Source organism: Balaenoptera borealis (genome assembly GCF_965194805.1).
Source record: "Balaenoptera borealis genome assembly, chromosome: 3".
Taxonomy (NCBI): domain Eukaryota; kingdom Metazoa; phylum Chordata; class Mammalia; order Artiodactyla; family Balaenopteridae; genus Balaenoptera; species Balaenoptera borealis.
In genome coordinates, this window is record NC_138866.1 from 92,956,730 (window position 1) to 92,973,629 (window position 16,900).

A 16,900-nucleotide genomic window follows, 5' to 3' on the forward strand; every position below is an offset into this window, starting at 1 on the left:
ATTTACTAAGTGTCAGGCACAATCTCTACCCTCCTGGAGCTTATGTGCTCAGAGGGAGGAAAGATTTTAAACAGACAATTATAGTTGTTTAATCAGAATCCCAGTAAGTACTATGAGGGAAAAGAATAGGGTATTATGAGGGCATGTATCAGGGGACTTGGCTAGTCTTAGGGATCAGGGAAGTGTTTAAGGAAGAGATATTTAAGCCAAGATCTAATGTTGTGGTGGGGATTATCTAGATGAACAGCTGGTATAAAGACCTGAGTTGGGAAGGAGCATGGCATCTTTGAGGAATTAAGTGGAGGGAGGCAAGTATGGCTGGTGTAACAAGTAGTATGAGATAAGATTGGGGAGATAGGCAGAAGTGAGACCACACAGGCATGGCAAGGATTTTAGATGTAATCTAAGTACAGTGAGTGGCTATTTAAAATAAGGTTTTAAGTCGGTGGTCGGATTTGTGCTTTAAAATGATTAGTCTGGTAACAGTGTGGAGAAATAAATTTTCTGGTTTGAGCAGCTATTTGCACAGTGGTCACACCCATGTGTTTGTGGGGCGAAATCATGAATTCACTTTTGGCCGTTTTAGGTTTGTGGTATATGTGAGACACTCACATGAAGATATTGAATAGGCAGTTGGTTATGTAGAAATGGAACTTTAGGTATGCCCAGGTCTGGGTTTTATGTTTTAGAGTGAACTCTTCATATACAGAACATATCAGGGTATTGAAAGTGTGGAATCAAGAGGACGTAAGTGCCAAGTGCCTTCTGAGAAATCTTGACATTGGATAATTTACAAGTAGATGTTTTGGTAGATGCTGTCTCCACACAGTGATGGTTCTTTTATCACAACTTGATATCAAGAACTGAGATTACTGTGTTCCTGGATTTTGACAAAAGTATGTTTTTCTCTGTTTTTGTTGATATAGATTGATCGTACTAAGAAACCGGCAGCCAAATTGCCTGAAGATTATAGAATAAGATCTGAAAGTACAGATCATGAGCAACAGTCTCCTCAGAATGGAAAAGTTGTTCCTGATCGGTCCACAAAACCGGTGTTTCCCCCGCCAACGGCCATGTTAACAGATGAAGAAAAAGCTCGTATTCATGCGGAAACTGCTCTTCTAATGGAGAAAAACAAACAAGAAAAAGAACTTAGAGAAAGGCAGCAAGAGGAACAGAAAGAGAAACTGAGGAAAGAAGAAGAAGAACAAAAAGACAGAAAGAAACAAGAAGCTGAAGAAAATGAAATCACAGAGAAGCAACAAAAAGCAAAAGAACAAATGGAAAAGAAAGAAAGTGAACAGGCCAAGAAAGAAGATAAAGAAACCTCAGCAAAGAAGGGCAGAGAAATAACAGGAGTAAAAAGACAAAGTAAAAGTGAACATGAAACTACTGATGCCAAGAAATCTGTGGAAGATATGGGGAAAAGGTGTCCAACCCCAGAAGTGCAGAAAAAGTCAACGGGGGATGTGCCCCATGCCTCTGTGGCAGGAGATTTGAGTTCAGGCAAGGTAAGCAGAAACACACAGTATACAGGTTGCCAACTAAGTGTAATAAAATGTACATAAAAAGATGACACCAGTAGCATTCCATAAACAGGGCAGGCATTTTAAGTAATTTTCTTAGGAGATGATAGATTTGTACTGATCCACCTACATTTGCTTACCTACTCTTATTTGATTGGTTGGGAATGGAATTGCTTTTTGTGTCTATGAAATGCAACATATTTTCGATAATTGAGATAAATAGCTACGTTTTTCTTTTTTTTTAATAAATTTTTATATTTATTTTTGGCTGCATTGGGTCTTCGTTGCTGCACGTGGGCTTTTCTCTAGTTGCAGCGAGCGGGGGCTACTCTTCGTTGCTGTGCTCGGGCTTCTCATTTTGGTGGCTTCTCTTGTTGCGGAGCACGGGCTCTAGGCGCAAGGGCTTCAGTAGTTGTGGCACGTGGGCTCAGTAGTTGTGGCTCACGGGCTCTAGAGCACAGGCTCAGCAGTTGTGGCGCATGGGCTTAGTTGCTCCACGGCATGTGGAATCTTCCCAGACCAGGGCACAAACCCATGTCCCCTGCATTGGCAGGCGGATTCTTAACCACTGCACCACCAGGGAAGTTCTACATTCTTTATTTTTATTCTTGATGTATGATCATCAGAAGACTAGAATGAAATATAATCTGATCTCCGAATGGAGGAATTTGCTGCCAAATATTTATATAATGAAGTTTGTCTCTGCTTAGAATATGTCCAAAATCAGTGACATGTGAATGAACCAACATTTATCTTTGTGTATAATGACTTTTTTTGTCAGGTCTGTGTCGGGTCTATGTCATTTTGTTTGTTGATTCATCTAGTCAATAATATTGGCAGTAACCCCATTAATGTTGCATTTTTCTGCCCTTGGCTATTCCCCAACATTGATTTTCATAATTTTGGAGGAGATTTTTTTTCTTTTTCTTTTTTTTTTTTTTTGGCTGTCCCGTGCAGCTTTCAGGATCTCAGTTCCCAGACCAGGGATTGAACCTGGCCACGGCAGTGAAAGCACCGGATCCTAACCACTAGACCACCAGGGAAGTCCCCTGGAGATTTTTTTTTTTAACCTAATAATATCATGTATGCTTTTCATGGGCTTTTTTTTTGCCTTTTTTTATTTTGTTGCTGTTGTTGTCTATTATGCAATTAACAATGCCTTTCCCTTTTGAACACTAAACTAAATAAGTGTTTTGGGTTTTTTTTAATCCTACTTTGTTTTTATTTTTTTCCTCCTAGTTATATTGCGATATAATTGACATACAGCACTGTATAAGTTTAAGGTGTACAGCATAATGATTTGAATTACATACATCATGAAATGATTATCACAGTAAATTTAATGAACACCCATCATCTCATAGAGATACAAAATTAAATAAACTAAAAAAAAAAAATTGTGTGATAAGAACTCTTAGGATTTACTTTCTTAACATCTTTCATATGTAACATACAGCAGTGTTGAGTATATTTGTCATGTCGTACATTACATCCCCAGTACTTACTTACCTTATAACTGGAAGTTTGTACCTTGTACAACTACCTTCATCCAGTTCCCCCTACTCCCACCTCCCACCTCTGATAACCACAAATCTGATCTTTTTTCCTATGTGTGTGTTTGTTTTTGAAGTATAAATGATTTATAACACTCTGTTAGTTCCTGTTACACAACATAATGATTTGGTATTTCTATACATTTCAAAATGATCACCATAATGTCTAGTTACGATATGTCACCATAGTAGGATACGTAGCTATTGACTATATTCCCCACACTGTATATATTTCATCCCTGTGACATTTATTTTGCAACTGAAAGTTTATACCTCTTAATCTCCCTCACCTATTTCTTTCCTCCCCACACTGTCCTCCCCTATGGCAACCACCTGTTTGTTCTCTGTATCTATAACTGTTTCTGTTTTATGTTTGTTCATTTGTTTTTTAGATCCTACATGTAAGCAAAATCATACAATATTTATCTTTTTGGGGCTGACTTATTTCACTTAGCATACTACCCTCTAGGTCCATCCATGTTGTCACAAATGGCAAGATTTCATTCTTTTTTTTTTTTTTAATGACTGACTAATGGGCACCTGGGTTGCTTCCATATCTTGGCTATTGTAAATAATGCTGCAATGAATATAGGGGTACATATATCTTTTCTAATTACTGTTTTGGGTTTCTTTGGATAAATAACCAGGAGTGGAATTGCTGGATCATATGGTAGTTCTATTTTTCATTTTTTAAGGAATCTCCATACTGTTTTTCATAGCGACTGTACCAATTTACATTCCCACCAACAGTGTTGTAGTAAGGTTCCTTTTTCTCCACATTCTCGCCAATACTTGTTATTTGTGGTCTTTTTGATAATAGCCATTTTGACAGGTGTGAGGTAATATCTCATTGTGGTTTTGATTTGCATTTCCCTGATGATTAGTGATGTTGAGCATCTTTTCACGTGCCTGTTGGCCATCTGTATGTGTTCTTCAGAAAAATGTCTATTCAGATCCTCTGCCCATTTTTAAATCAGGTTTTTTGTTTCTTTGATGTTGAGCTCTCTGAGTTCTTTGTATAATTTGGATATTAACCCCTTATCAGATATTATCATTTGCAAGTATCTTCTCCCATTCAGTAGGTGGCCTTTTCATTTTGTTGATAGTTTCCTTCTCTGTGCAAAAGCTTTTTAATTTGATATAGTCCCATTTGTTTATTTTTGCTTTTGTTTCCTTTGCCTGAGGAGACATATGCAAAAAAATATTACTAAGACCAATGTCAAAGAGTGTTCCGCCTGTGTTTTCTTCTAGAAGTTTTATGGTTTCAGGTCTTACATTTAAGTCTTTAATCCATTTTGAATTTATTTTTGTGCATGTTGTAGGAGACTAGTCTAGTTTGATTCTTCTGCATGTAGCTGTCCAGTTTTTCCAACACCATTTTTGTTTTGTTTTTTGGGGTTTTTTTGTTTGTTTTACATCTTCTCTCTTGGTTTTTTTGTTTGGTTGGTTGATTTTGGTCTTGGTTTTTTTGGGGCTGCTTCACACAGCTTGCGGGATCTTAGTTCCCCGACAATGGATTGCACCCAGGGCCACTACAGTGAAAGCATGGAGTCCTGACCATTGGACCTCCAGGGAACTCCTGGCTTATTTTTAATATTAATAAAATGTCAGTGCTCTTTGAATGCTGAACTTTATAATGAATACATACTTTGAATTATTTCATCCAATAAAAAAGTGTGGAAAAAAATTACTTGCTTCCTTATGTATCTCAAAGACCTGATCCATCAACAACACCATTTATTGAAGAGGTTGTCTTGTATATTCTTCCTCCCTTGTCGTAGATTAATTGACCATATAAGTGTGGGTTCATTTCTGGCCTCTCTGTTCTGTTCCATTGATCTGTGTGGCAGTTTTTGTGCCAGTACCATACTGGTTTGATGACTGTAGGTTTGTAGTTGAAGTCAGGGAGCATGATTCCTCCAGTTCTGTTCTTTCCCAAGATTGCTTTGGCTATTTGGGGTCTTTTGTGTTTCTGTAAACATTTTAGATTATTTGTTCTAGTTCTGTGGAAAATGCCATTGGTGTCTTTTTTGTTTTTTTTCTTTTTTCTTATTAATACAGTATTTATTTGTCTACCTTCTGTCAAACCCTGAGCCGACCCCTTTCCCCAGGCTGCCTGGGGTGGTACAGGAAAAGGAACATACAGGGCAGACAAGACACAGGAGAAAGAACTATGGGAGGTGGAAACAGCCCCTTCACATGGCGAAGAGGATGAGAAAGGCCACCATCAGGCAAAAGAGTCCCATGGCTTCCGAGAGGGCAAAGCCCAGAATGGTGTAGGAGAAGAGCTGTTGCTTCAGAGAAGGGTTCCTGGCATAACCAATGATGAGGCTCCCAAACACAGTCCCAATCCCAGCCCCAGAGCCAGCCGCCCCTACTGTGGCATCCCCAGCTCCAGGGAACTTGGCTGCTGTGTCAGTGTCCCTTGAAATGGCACTGGTTTGGAAGCTGCGGCTAGGAATAAGTGAGGTGGTCAGGGGACTCGGGGCTGCCAAGCTGCTGTGGCTGTCATCTGTCAGCGTCTCTGGTCGTTTCAGCACCACTGCAGACAGTGATCGGCTTATTAGTGGAGAGGTTCTCCTGATCAAGGAGGGGATGGAGACGAACTTGGTGCAAGTGTACATTTTCCAGGGCTGAAGGGCCGTGGCAGGAGAGCTGCTCCCAGTGCAGAGAAGAGAGAGCACCATTGGGGTCCTGATAGAGATTTCATTGAATCTGTAGATTGCCTTGGGTAGAATGGACATGTTAACAATATTAATTCTTCCAGTCCATGAGCACAGTATTATCTTTTCATCTGTTTGGGTCATCCTCAATTATCTTTCATCGGTGTCTTATAGTTTTCCAAGTACAGGTCTTTTACCTCCTTAGTTAGATTTATTCCTATATATTTTATTCTTTTTTAAAAATATTTATTTATTTTCTTTATTTTTTTAAATTTTTTTTTGCTGCATCGGGTCTTAGTTGCAGCATGTGGGACCTCTCGTTGCAGCGCAGGCTCTTCATTGTGGCGTTGGCTTCTTCTCTCTAGTTGTGGCGTGCGGGTCTTCTCTCTCTAGTTGTGGCATGAGGGCTCTGTAGTTGTGGTGTGTGGGCTCCAGAGCACATGGGCTCTGTAGTTTGTGGCATGCGGGCTCTCTTGTTGAGGCGTGCAAGCTCAGTAGTTGTGACACGCAGGCTTAGTTGCCCTGTGGCATGTGGGATCTTAGTTCCCCGACCAGGGATCGAACCCACGTCCCCTGCATTGGAAGGCAGATTCTTTACTATTGGACCACCAGGGAAGTCGCTATTTTATTCTTTTTGATGCAATTGTAAATGGGATTGTTTTCTTAATTTCTTTCTGATAGTTCATTATTAGTGTATACAAATGCAACAGATTTCTGTATATGAGTTTTGTATACTGCAACTTAACCGAATTCATTGATGAGCTCTAGTAGTTTTTTGGTGGCATCTTTAGGATTTTCTATGTATAGTATCATGTCATATTCTAACAAATAAGTTTTTATAATAGCAAGAACAGCTATAGCCCTTTTTACATTTCATATAAATGGAAATATATTTCTGGTAGTGTGAAAATGAATTCTAATGGGAGGTGAAATACTGTCTGTATTGAACGTCAATTTCTATACTTCTCAAGCAGCAGTTTATGCATATACCAAAATTAACAATTCATATTAGTGCCACATTTATCCAGGGAACACTTAACCTAGTAACTTTAATTATCAGAGATGTAGGTCCCATGCAAAAGCCTTCTAAACATCCAAAGGTAGGAAAATGAAGCCCATGTTCTAAAATTCTCTAACTTTATTCATAGGAGAAGCAGAACTTATGAGCTCTCACCATTTAAATATTATTCATTGTGTAGCTAGTATATGCCAGGTATTTCTTCTATTGATACATAATCTTACTTATTCCTCCTAATGATAACTCTATGAGGAATTCAATTTACAGATGAAATTGAAGCTTAGATTAAGTAAGTTGCCTGTGAATCACATATGCAGTTAAATTTCAAAGCCACCTTCTATCCAGAGGCAGGTAGTCTTAAGAATTTAAAGCATTCGTATTTCTGGGGTCATTTAGTATAGGTGCCAAATATCCATACAAGTCTAAATAGCCCTGAGATGATCACATGTAGTTTTTTTATGTTTCCTATAATGTAACACACTGAAGGAAAGTTAAGATTGCATTCATTGTATGGTCCTTTTAAAAGTAGGCAAAATGTGTGATTTATTCTGGAATAAATTTTATTTAAATTATCACACTTTTAAGTTTTTACTTTAGTTATTTTTAAAATCTTTAAAATTAAAGTGAATTTTTTAAAGCATCTATGAGAAGTTCTAAGAGGATATAAAATGAATTTTGCACTCCTGAATATTGCTCTGTATGAAATTCTATAATCACTTCATTCTCTTTAATACGTTAGTGATTTTAGATCACGACCACTTTCAAGGTAGCCAAAATCATAAGAGATTTAAATAAAAGGATAATGTTCACAAGAGGCCATGGTGTGTGTACACTAATGAACCAACATCTTATACTTGGCCATGTATTATGAATCAGTGCTTCATAATCCACTGTGATTGACATCTCTTCCCCACCACTGATTCATCAAAGTTTCTTAGTTCTTTACCTTTAGAGTTAGGAAATCCCACATGGGCCCTGCCGCCTTTAATTTTAAGTGTCTAATTTGACAATAAAATCAAATAAACTTTTCAGAGCCTCATTTTTTTTTCTCTCTTTTTACATTTGCAGTCTGATGGATTTGCTTGTATTAGCTAGTGATAGGTAGGTTTATGTTGGGGGAAAGTTAAAGTTTCGTGTCACTTCTGATTTTAATAATTTTACAGCCTGTTAAGATTAAAGGACAACCAGAAAGTGGAATTCTAAAGACTGGAACTTTTAGAGAGAATACAGAAGACACTGAAAGAAATAAAGTAAGCAACAGTTCATTGGATAGGAAAAAAAACATGGATTATAACCATGTGGTTATCTCTACCATATCATCCTCCTCCATCTTAAGATCTTCTCTCTGAGGGAATCTTTGCTATCTTCGGTAGCATTTTTTTGCTTGTTTTTACATGATGGATCCACTTACATGCTAAAGGGAATAGATCCTTATCTTCCTAAAGTATGATGGTATGTTCTATTCATTTTATGAAATTAAAAGATACTTAGGCCTTATTGTATGATCTAGCAATTCTACTTCTGGATATATACCCAAAAGAATTGAAAGCAGACTCTCAAAGAGATATTTATACACCCATGTTCATAGAGTATTATTCATAATGGCTAAAGGATGGAAGCAACTCAAGTATACACTAACAGATGAATCTATAAAAAATGTGGTATGTACATACAATGGAATATTATTCAGCTATAAAAAAAGAAATTCTGACATGGATGAACCTTGATGACATTACGCTAAGTGAAATAAACCAGTCACAAGAGGACAAATGTTCTTTGATTCTGTTTATATAGAGTACCTAGAATGGTTAAATTCATAGAGACAGGAAGTAGAGTGGTGGTTGCCAGGGACCTGGGGGTTGGGAGAAGTTGGGAGTTGTTTAAATGGGTACAGAGTTTTAGTTTTGCAAGATGAAGAGAGTTCTGGAGAGTGGTTGCACAACAGTGTGAATATACTTAATGCCACTTACCTATACACTTAAAAATGTTCAAAATGGTAAATTTTACGTTATATTTCATCACAATTTTAAAAATATTTAGGCCTTTTATAAGATGTCTTTGTTTTTATTTAAGAGTTTTCTTGAGGTATAATTTGCATACCATAAAAGTAATCCATTTTTAGTGTACAGTTCAGTGATTTCAGTTCAGAGTTGTGAAACAGTTTTTATTAACACAATCCAATTTTAGGACATTTCCATCACACCAAAAAGATCTCTGTGTCCAGCTATAGTCACTCCCCATTCCAGGCAACCATGAATCTAATCTTTGTCTCCACAGATTTGCCTCTTCTAGGCATTTCATACAAATAATATATATATAGTCTTTTGTATATTTCTTCTTTCACCTACCGTAATTTTTTGACATTCATCTATATTGTACCACGTATCAGTAGTTTATTCCTTTTGTTGCTGAGTAGTATTCCGTTGAATGGATATACCGCATTTGATGGACATTGGATTGCTTCTGCTTTGGGGCTGTTATGAATAATGCTGCTATGAACATTTGCATATAAGTGTCTTTGTATGGAAATGTATTTTCATTTCTTTTGGGTTGACACCTAGAAGTGAAATTGTCTTTGTGTTTCTGTTTTTTTGTTTTTTGGGTTTTTTTGATGAAGTCCAATTTATTATTTTTTCTTTTCTTCTTTTATAAATTTATTTTTTTCTTTTTTTCTTTTTGGCTGCATTGGGTCTTCATTGCTGTGCACGGGCTTTCTCGAGTTGCAGAGAGCAGGGGCTGCTCTTCATTGCAGTGGGCGGGCTTCTCATTGCAGTGGCTTCTCTTGTTGCGGAGCACAGGCTCTAGGGCACACGGGCTTCAGTAGTTGTGGCACGCGGACTCAGTAGTTGTGGCTCACGGGCTCTAGAGCTCAGGCTCAATAGTTGTGGCACACGGGCTTAGTTGCTCTGCGACATGTGGGATCTTCCCGGACCAGGGCCCGAACCTGTGTCCCCTGCATTGGCAGGTGGATTCTTAACCACTGTGCCACCAGGGAAGCCTGTGTTTCTGTTTTTCTAGAGAAACTTTTACAAGTCACCATTATTATAGGCTTGTGCACACACACTCCTTCCCCTTGCTGGGATAATTTTAGGACTTTAAGAAAACATATAAATGGAATATTACTCAGCCATAAAAAGAAATGAAATCGAGTTATTTGTAGTGAGGTGGATGGACCTAGTGTCTGTCAATACGGAGTGAAGTAAGTCAGAAAGAGAAAAACAAATACTGTATGCTAATGCATATATATGGAATCTAAAAAAAGAAAAAATGGTACTGATGAACCTAGTTGCAGGGCAGGAATAAAGAGGTAGACATAGAGGATGGACTTGAGGACTTGGGGTGGGAGGGGGAAGCTGGGGTGAAGTGAGAGTAGCATCGACATATATACATTACCAAATGTAAAATAGTTGGCTGGTGGGAAGCAGCAGTATAGCACAGGGAGATCGGCTTGGTGCTTTGCGATGACCTAGAGGGGTGAGATAGGGAGAATGGGAGGGGGATATGGGGACATGTGTATGCATATGGCTGATTCGCTTCGTTGTGCAACAGAAACTAACACAGTATTGTGAACCAATTATATTCCAATGAAGATCTATTTAAAAAAAGAAAAAAAAAACATGTATAGTTCTTCATCTTTGAACTTGTTTTAAAAAATACTAAGGGCAGCAACACAAGGCTTTTTGGTTGTTTGGTACAAGTAGCTTAAGTTTGTATGTGGCAAAATGTAATTTAAAAATCTTTTACTTTTTTGTTGTTTTTTTTTAAACTAGTCTCGAGAGCCTTTGACAAGAGCACGAAGTGAAGAAATGGGGAGGATCGTACCAGGACTGCCTTCAGGCTGGGCCAAGGTAAAATTCAAAATTAGCACAGAAATAAATTACATGGTCACTGTTTTTTTAAAAAACAAAACATGTATTTGTTTATTCTGCATCTTCTCTAATGCAGAGTCAATTCTGTTTCTTCATTATAAAGGACATAGCTCATTTCCCTAATTACAGCAGGGTTAGATTTTTCGATATCCATTCTGGGATGCTGGCTACCATATATGAACATACTGGCATTTGTCATTGAGAAACAGTGTGTCACTTTAAAACCTAAAGTTCTTTGAAAGTTTAATTATAGAAGTGATTATCACCATTTTATTCAAATTATTTTAATTCACAAGTAAATTTAGCAGTGAAATACTTCTGAGTGATTTTTTCGTTGTTGTTCACTCAATGTTCATCATTTTTTGACCTGTCTTTTTTTTTTTCCCCATGTAAGTTTCTTGACCCTATCACTGGAACTTTTCGTTACTATCATTCGCCCACCAACACTGTTCATATGTATCCACCGGAAATGGCTCCTTCATCTGCACCTCCTTCCACCCCTCCAACTCATAAAGCCAAGCCACAGATTCCTGCCGAGCGGGATAGAGAACCATCCAAACTGAAGCGCTCCTACTCCTCCCCAGATATAACCCAGGCCATTCAAGAGGAAGAGAAGAGGAGGCCAGCAATAACTCCAACAGTTAATCGGGAAAACAAGTAAGTTTATCCTAACTCCTAGAAACAGAATCATCTGCTGTATTTGAAAACTTCTACTCTAAACATACCAGTTTATTAATATCACGGCATCAGAAAATTCTGTGGATGGCTATCCCAGCCTTTATTTACTAAAGAGGAAAAAAGAAATAAATGGATTAAATGTCCTTGATTTTTCTCCCAAGTGCTAACTTAAATATATCACAGAGGATTATCATACGTAATAATGTAGATATAAAAGTATACACCTTGTTAAGTTTTAAGGCAGTGTGCCATAGACTGCTTAGATGTGTTTTATAAACTTCCTGTGATCCCTGAATCTCCTTTTGAGGACCATAATTTATAGGATTATTGAGTATGTCTTGTTGCAGCTCTTAAATTCCAAACTTTTTTTTTTTTAACTCAGCCAGTAATGTGGGAGCAAACTTATATAGTATTAAAATAATGAGCATTTTAGTGTGTATCAGCTTCTAATCCGTATTCTGCTTCCTTTTCCTTCATTGCATTTCTGTTACTCTGTTCACAAGTGGTGATCAATAGGTGATTCATTTAGGTTTCCCCAAAACAGTATCTCATTTAGATGTATTCCTGGCTTTATCCCTTATTGAATACTCTAATGCTCCTAGCTTATGATTGATAGGATTATGAGAAGATAGTTTGCTAGTCTATTTACCACTTCTGATCATTAATTTTGGGGGATGTAGGATAGATGGAAGTGAAAATAAATGGATTTTTCTATTTATTAAATACACTCTCTTAATTGCTAAGGAATTCTAACTAGGCTGTCTTTTTGGCCTCTTCAGACTCACCTCTGCAAAAAGTAGTTAATATATTTTCCTCATGAGAACCTTCCCTGCCAGGTAGGACTTACCTGGAGGAGATTTTGTAAAATCAGTAAATCTAGGTATAGATTTTAGGGCTCACTATTAAAGCTGGTGAGGTGTAATTCCTTCTTGAATTATCATTCTTATGAAAGTTTGTTAATTTGACAGTTTTAAAAACTACAGCATATGCAGTTCATGTATTTTTTTATCTGTGTTGCACAGAGAAATAGCACGTGAGTGCATACACCTGAGCCATGTGTAAAGAAAAGGTGGTTGAAATATAATCTGTTCTCAGTATTCCTTTCAGAGGTGGAAATATACTTAGGATCAATAATAAAAGAAAGACTTATCAATTAGGAGTTTTCTTAATGCTGTAGCTGTTTTAGAAGTTCCAGATATAAATCAAATACACTAAGTAACAAAAGTCTTGGAGGCATTCTCTAGTCTAGTGCTGTCCAGTAGACATGTTGATAGAAACATTCTGTATCTGTGAAGATAGAAATGTTCTGTATCTGTGCTGTCCAGTATGGTAGTGGCTATTTTGAATTGTGGCTAGTGTAACTAAAAAGCTAAATTTTAAATTTTATCTTAACTTTATATAGCCACCTGTAGCTAGTGGCTACTACCATATTTGTCAGCACAGCTCTAGACTTTAGGTTATAGTACCCAAATAACCTCTGCCTGCTTGATAATACACTCCACAGTACCATATATATATACACACACACACACAAACACACACACATACATATACACATACACTTTTTTTTTTTTTTTTTATTCCTTATTTGGCATTCTGGTTGAATACAACATTTGGTAATGCTAAACTTCCTGGGATCATTTAAAGAAGTTTGAAAGAGCCTTCTCTACTAGAAGACTCTACCTGTTCATGAGAAGCCAGAGAAGCTATCTCGGGGTACCTGTAAAAAACCATGGACTCACATAAGAGGTTAAAGGTGTTTGTTTCATGGGAGGGTCACAGAGTATAACCAGTGTTAACCTAGATACTAAATGTCCTGTAAGACCCATTACCTTATGAGCTAACTTAGTAACTATTTGCAAGATTACTGTATACTCTGGTACAGATGCTGGAGTTTACTGCCCTTTGTAGTGTGAACCTTCATTTCAGGTGCTGTGCATTTTAAGGTATCTTGTACACTTTTTTCTTCCTTAGGCCAACAAGCTACCCTAAAACTGAGATCACAAGGCTTTCTGCTTCTCAGATTCGGAACCTCAATCCTGTTTTTGGAGGATCTGGACCTGCTCTCACCGGACTACGTAATTTAGGAAATACTTGTTACATGAACTCGATACTGCAGTGCCTATGTAATACTCCACATCTGGCTGATTATTTCAACCGCAACTGTTATCAGGATGATATTAATAGGTAAAGAAATATCATACTTTTTGCAGTACAGTATTAAAAGGGTGATCTAACCACACTTCCTTACCAGCCAGTTGCAGAGATGTCAAATTAGGAAAGAGGAAAATATTCTTAAGGACAGTGTAGAAATTGCCAGGACATGGAAGCAACCTAAGTGTCCATCGACAGATGAATGGATAAACAAGATGTGGCACATATATACAATGGAATATTACTCAGCCATAAAAAGAAATGAAATTGAGTTATTTGTAGTGAGGTGGATGGACCTAGAGACTGTCATACAGAGTGAAGTAAGAAAGAGAAAAACAAATACTGTATGCTAACACATATATATGGAATCTAAAAAAAAAAAAAATGGTTCTGAAGAACCTAGGGGCAGGACAGGAATAAAGACACAGACGCAGAGAATGGACTTGAGGACATGGGGACAGGGAAGGGTAAGCTGGGACGAAGTGAGGGAGTGGCATGGAGTTATATATACTACCAACTGTAAAATAGCTAGCTAGTGGAAAGCAGCTGCATAGCACAAGGAGATCAGCTCAGTGCTTTGTGACCACCTATAGGAGTGGGATAGGGAGGGGTGGGCGGGAGGGAGACACAAGAGGGAGGAGATATGGGGATATATGTATATGTATAGCTGATTCACTTTGTTATAAAGCAGAAACTGACACACCATTGTAAAGCAATTATACTCCAATAAAGATGTTTAAAAAAAAAAAAAAGAACAGTGTAGAGAAAAGCCTCCTCTAATTGGTAAAGAACAGACAGGAAAGGAACAGTACAAGAAGGTGGAACCTCACTGTCATAAACTGGAGCCTGTTGATAAGGAATAGGAGACCGTGCAGGGCTGGCAGCCAAAAGGAAGCAAGTTGGAGGGGTGTAATCAAAGTAAGATTCAGATAGGTATTTGGTAATAAACCTGTGAATAAGTATTTTAGTGTAGGGTCACATATTACAGTATGTGAATAGTTTAATGTAGATGTCAAGAACCCACTGTACCTTGGCTCTTTATAATTCCTGTATTGCTTTTTTGTAACTTTAATTTTATTTGCAAAGGTCAAATTTGTTGGGGCATAAAGGTGAAGTGGCGGAAGAATTTGGCATAATCATGAAAGCCCTGTGGACAGGACAGTACAGGTATATCAGTCCGAAAGACTTTAAAATCACTATTGGGAAGATCAATGACCAGTTTGCAGGATACAGCCAGCAAGATTCACAAGAACTGCTTCTGTTCCTAATGGATGGTCTCCATGAAGATCTTAATAAAGTAAGAAATTTTTCTAAGTTGCAAAGGCCCCTTAGGGTTGCTTAACATTGTACTCATTTTTATAGCAATTTAAAATTATAGTTGGTGATTGTTCGCTGCTAATTTATTGAAACCTAGTGACTGTACTATGGCATGGAACTTTAAAACAAATATATCTGATAGGTCTAATATTTGAAAGGAAGTATATGCAATTTGTATTTACTTATGAAAATGTTAACAGGTTGTATTACTGCAAGAAGTTTGTAAATGTTGTAAATTTGTAAAAATAGTTGTCAGAGATGCTGTGTTTGTGACCCACATGACCAAATGATTGATGTGAAAAGTTATTACTGAGGCATCTTTGTCTGTGTACTGTGGCCTCTTTTTAGCACCAAGCTGTCCTCTTTCAGATACCTTTGGGGTCACCTTTCTTACCAGCGACCATATACATACACAAATAGACACACACACTTATCTATATATATGTATGTGTGTGAATATATGTATGTTGTGTGTGTCTATATGTGTATATGTGTGTGAAGGTAGAAAGATAGATAGATAGATAGAATGTATCCATCCATGAGACTAGGACAGCAAAATAACATCTGTCTAGTTGTAGCCCTAACTCCCAGCTATATGTGGAATGTCTTTTCAAAACCAGACTTTTCAGCTCTTTAAATAAAAATTTGTTAAGAAATTGCAACAAGTTACATCCTTTTGATAAAGTGAGTTTTGGTATTTTAGGAGTTTTTTTTGGCTAGAATTTTTTTGTAGCACTTGATGAGATTAGAATTCCTTTCTGAAAAGAACAAGAAGTGTTTCTAAATCTGCAGTGTTTGTATTTAATATACTCTTTCAATTTTATATTTAAATGTTGACTTTGAGATATTAATATAGAGTCTAAATCTTATTTCCAGGCTGATAATCGGAAGAGACATAAAGAAGAAAATAATGATCATCTCGATGACTTTAAAGCTGCAGAACATGCTTGGCAGAAGCACAAGCAGCTCAATGAATCTATCATTGTTGCCCTTTTTCAGGGTCAATTCAAATCCACAGTACAGTGCCTCACCTGCCACAAAAAGTCTAGGACATTTGAGGCTTTCATGTATCTGTCTCTACCACTAGCATCTACAAGTAAATGTACATTACAGGTAAGTTTAGGATTGAGAGAAAATGATTTGTTGAAGAAAAATTCTGTTCATATGCACATAGAGGTGTACTTTATTCAGTAATTTATTTCTCTTGTTTGCCCCATAAACATTTTATAGGTTAAAACTAAAACAAAAATTTTGTTTTAATTAGGTCTCTGTAGATTAGCAAAAAAAACAGCATTTTTTAAAAGAAATTTTCCTTTTTAAAAGATATTTTCCTATAAAATATTCTTTTAGAGTTAATACTTTTTTTTAAGTTTGTATTTATTGAAGAAGTTTTAAAAGTTAATTTGGAAAATTGTATGTTGACTTTAACTTAGGTACAGTTTTTGTAGGAATTTGCTCTACATGGGTATATCAAATAAATATGTTTTGCAGGCAACAGTGGTGTGATTTAGAGAGCTTGTTGACACCCTTTAGTGTTGGCTTCCTGTTAGTCAGAACTTCCTGAGCCACCAGGTAGAAGTTGTTCCTCAGTGCTCTCAGGGCATGCAGGACTTCTTCCCTCCACCATAGGCAGCACCACCACTCGCCACACTCTCTGTCACTGTCAGCTCCCATCTGGGTCTGCATTCCTCACTAGATCATAAACTTTGTGGGGGCAGGAACTGTTTTGTAATAGTTTACTGTTGTATTCCTCATGCCTGGCAGAGTAACTTACTGAATAGATGCTCAGGGATACTGTGTTGAAAATATTAACAAGTATCCATCTACTACTTGTTTTTGCCTCCAGGATTGCCTTAGATTGTTTTCCAAAGAAGAAAAACTCACAGATAACAACAGGTTTTACTGCAGTCATTGCAGAGCTCGACGGGATTCGCTAAAAAAGATAGAAATCTGGAAGTTGCCACCTGTACTTTTAGTGCATCTGAAACGGTAAAAGGGACACATTTTTCTAAGTGTTTAGTACTTTTTAGATGAAGGACTTCTAAGTCTTTTATTCTAAACACTTTGTTGTACTACCTGCTTAGGATGTATAACAAAGGAAGATTATCTGGTTAGGGTATCT

At 37.3% G+C, this 16,900-nt stretch overlaps 1 protein-coding gene and 1 pseudogene across 4 annotated transcripts in view; one reads left to right on the top strand and one right to left on the bottom strand.

Moving 5' to 3' along the window:
• The window catches only part of USP8 (ubiquitin specific peptidase 8), a 58,669-nt gene that overhangs the window by 38,208 nt on the left and 3,561 nt on the right, over positions 1-16,900 (top strand). The window contains exons 11-18 of one of the 3 annotated variants that reach the window (XM_082387921.1): positions 927-1,511; positions 7,924-8,010; positions 10,531-10,608; positions 11,024-11,286; positions 13,282-13,494; positions 14,548-14,758; positions 15,655-15,891; positions 16,625-16,767. In XM_082387921.1, the coding sequence (XP_082244047.1) occupies positions 927-1,511; positions 7,924-8,010; positions 10,531-10,608; positions 11,024-11,286; positions 13,282-13,494; positions 14,548-14,758; positions 15,655-15,891; positions 16,625-16,767 (1,817 nt within the window). The remainder of the gene's footprint in view (positions 1-926; positions 1,512-7,923; positions 8,011-10,530; positions 10,609-11,023; positions 11,287-13,281; positions 13,495-14,547; positions 14,759-15,654; positions 15,892-16,624; positions 16,768-16,900) is intronic. The other 2 variants (XM_082387918.1, XM_082387919.1) reach the window with 2 other exon arrangements.
• Positions 5,102-5,838, bottom strand: LOC309626772 (ATP synthase F(0) complex subunit C2, mitochondrial pseudogene; annotated as a pseudogene). The gene has a single exon. The product of its transcript is annotated as an ATP synthase F(0) complex subunit C2, mitochondrial pseudogene (transcript).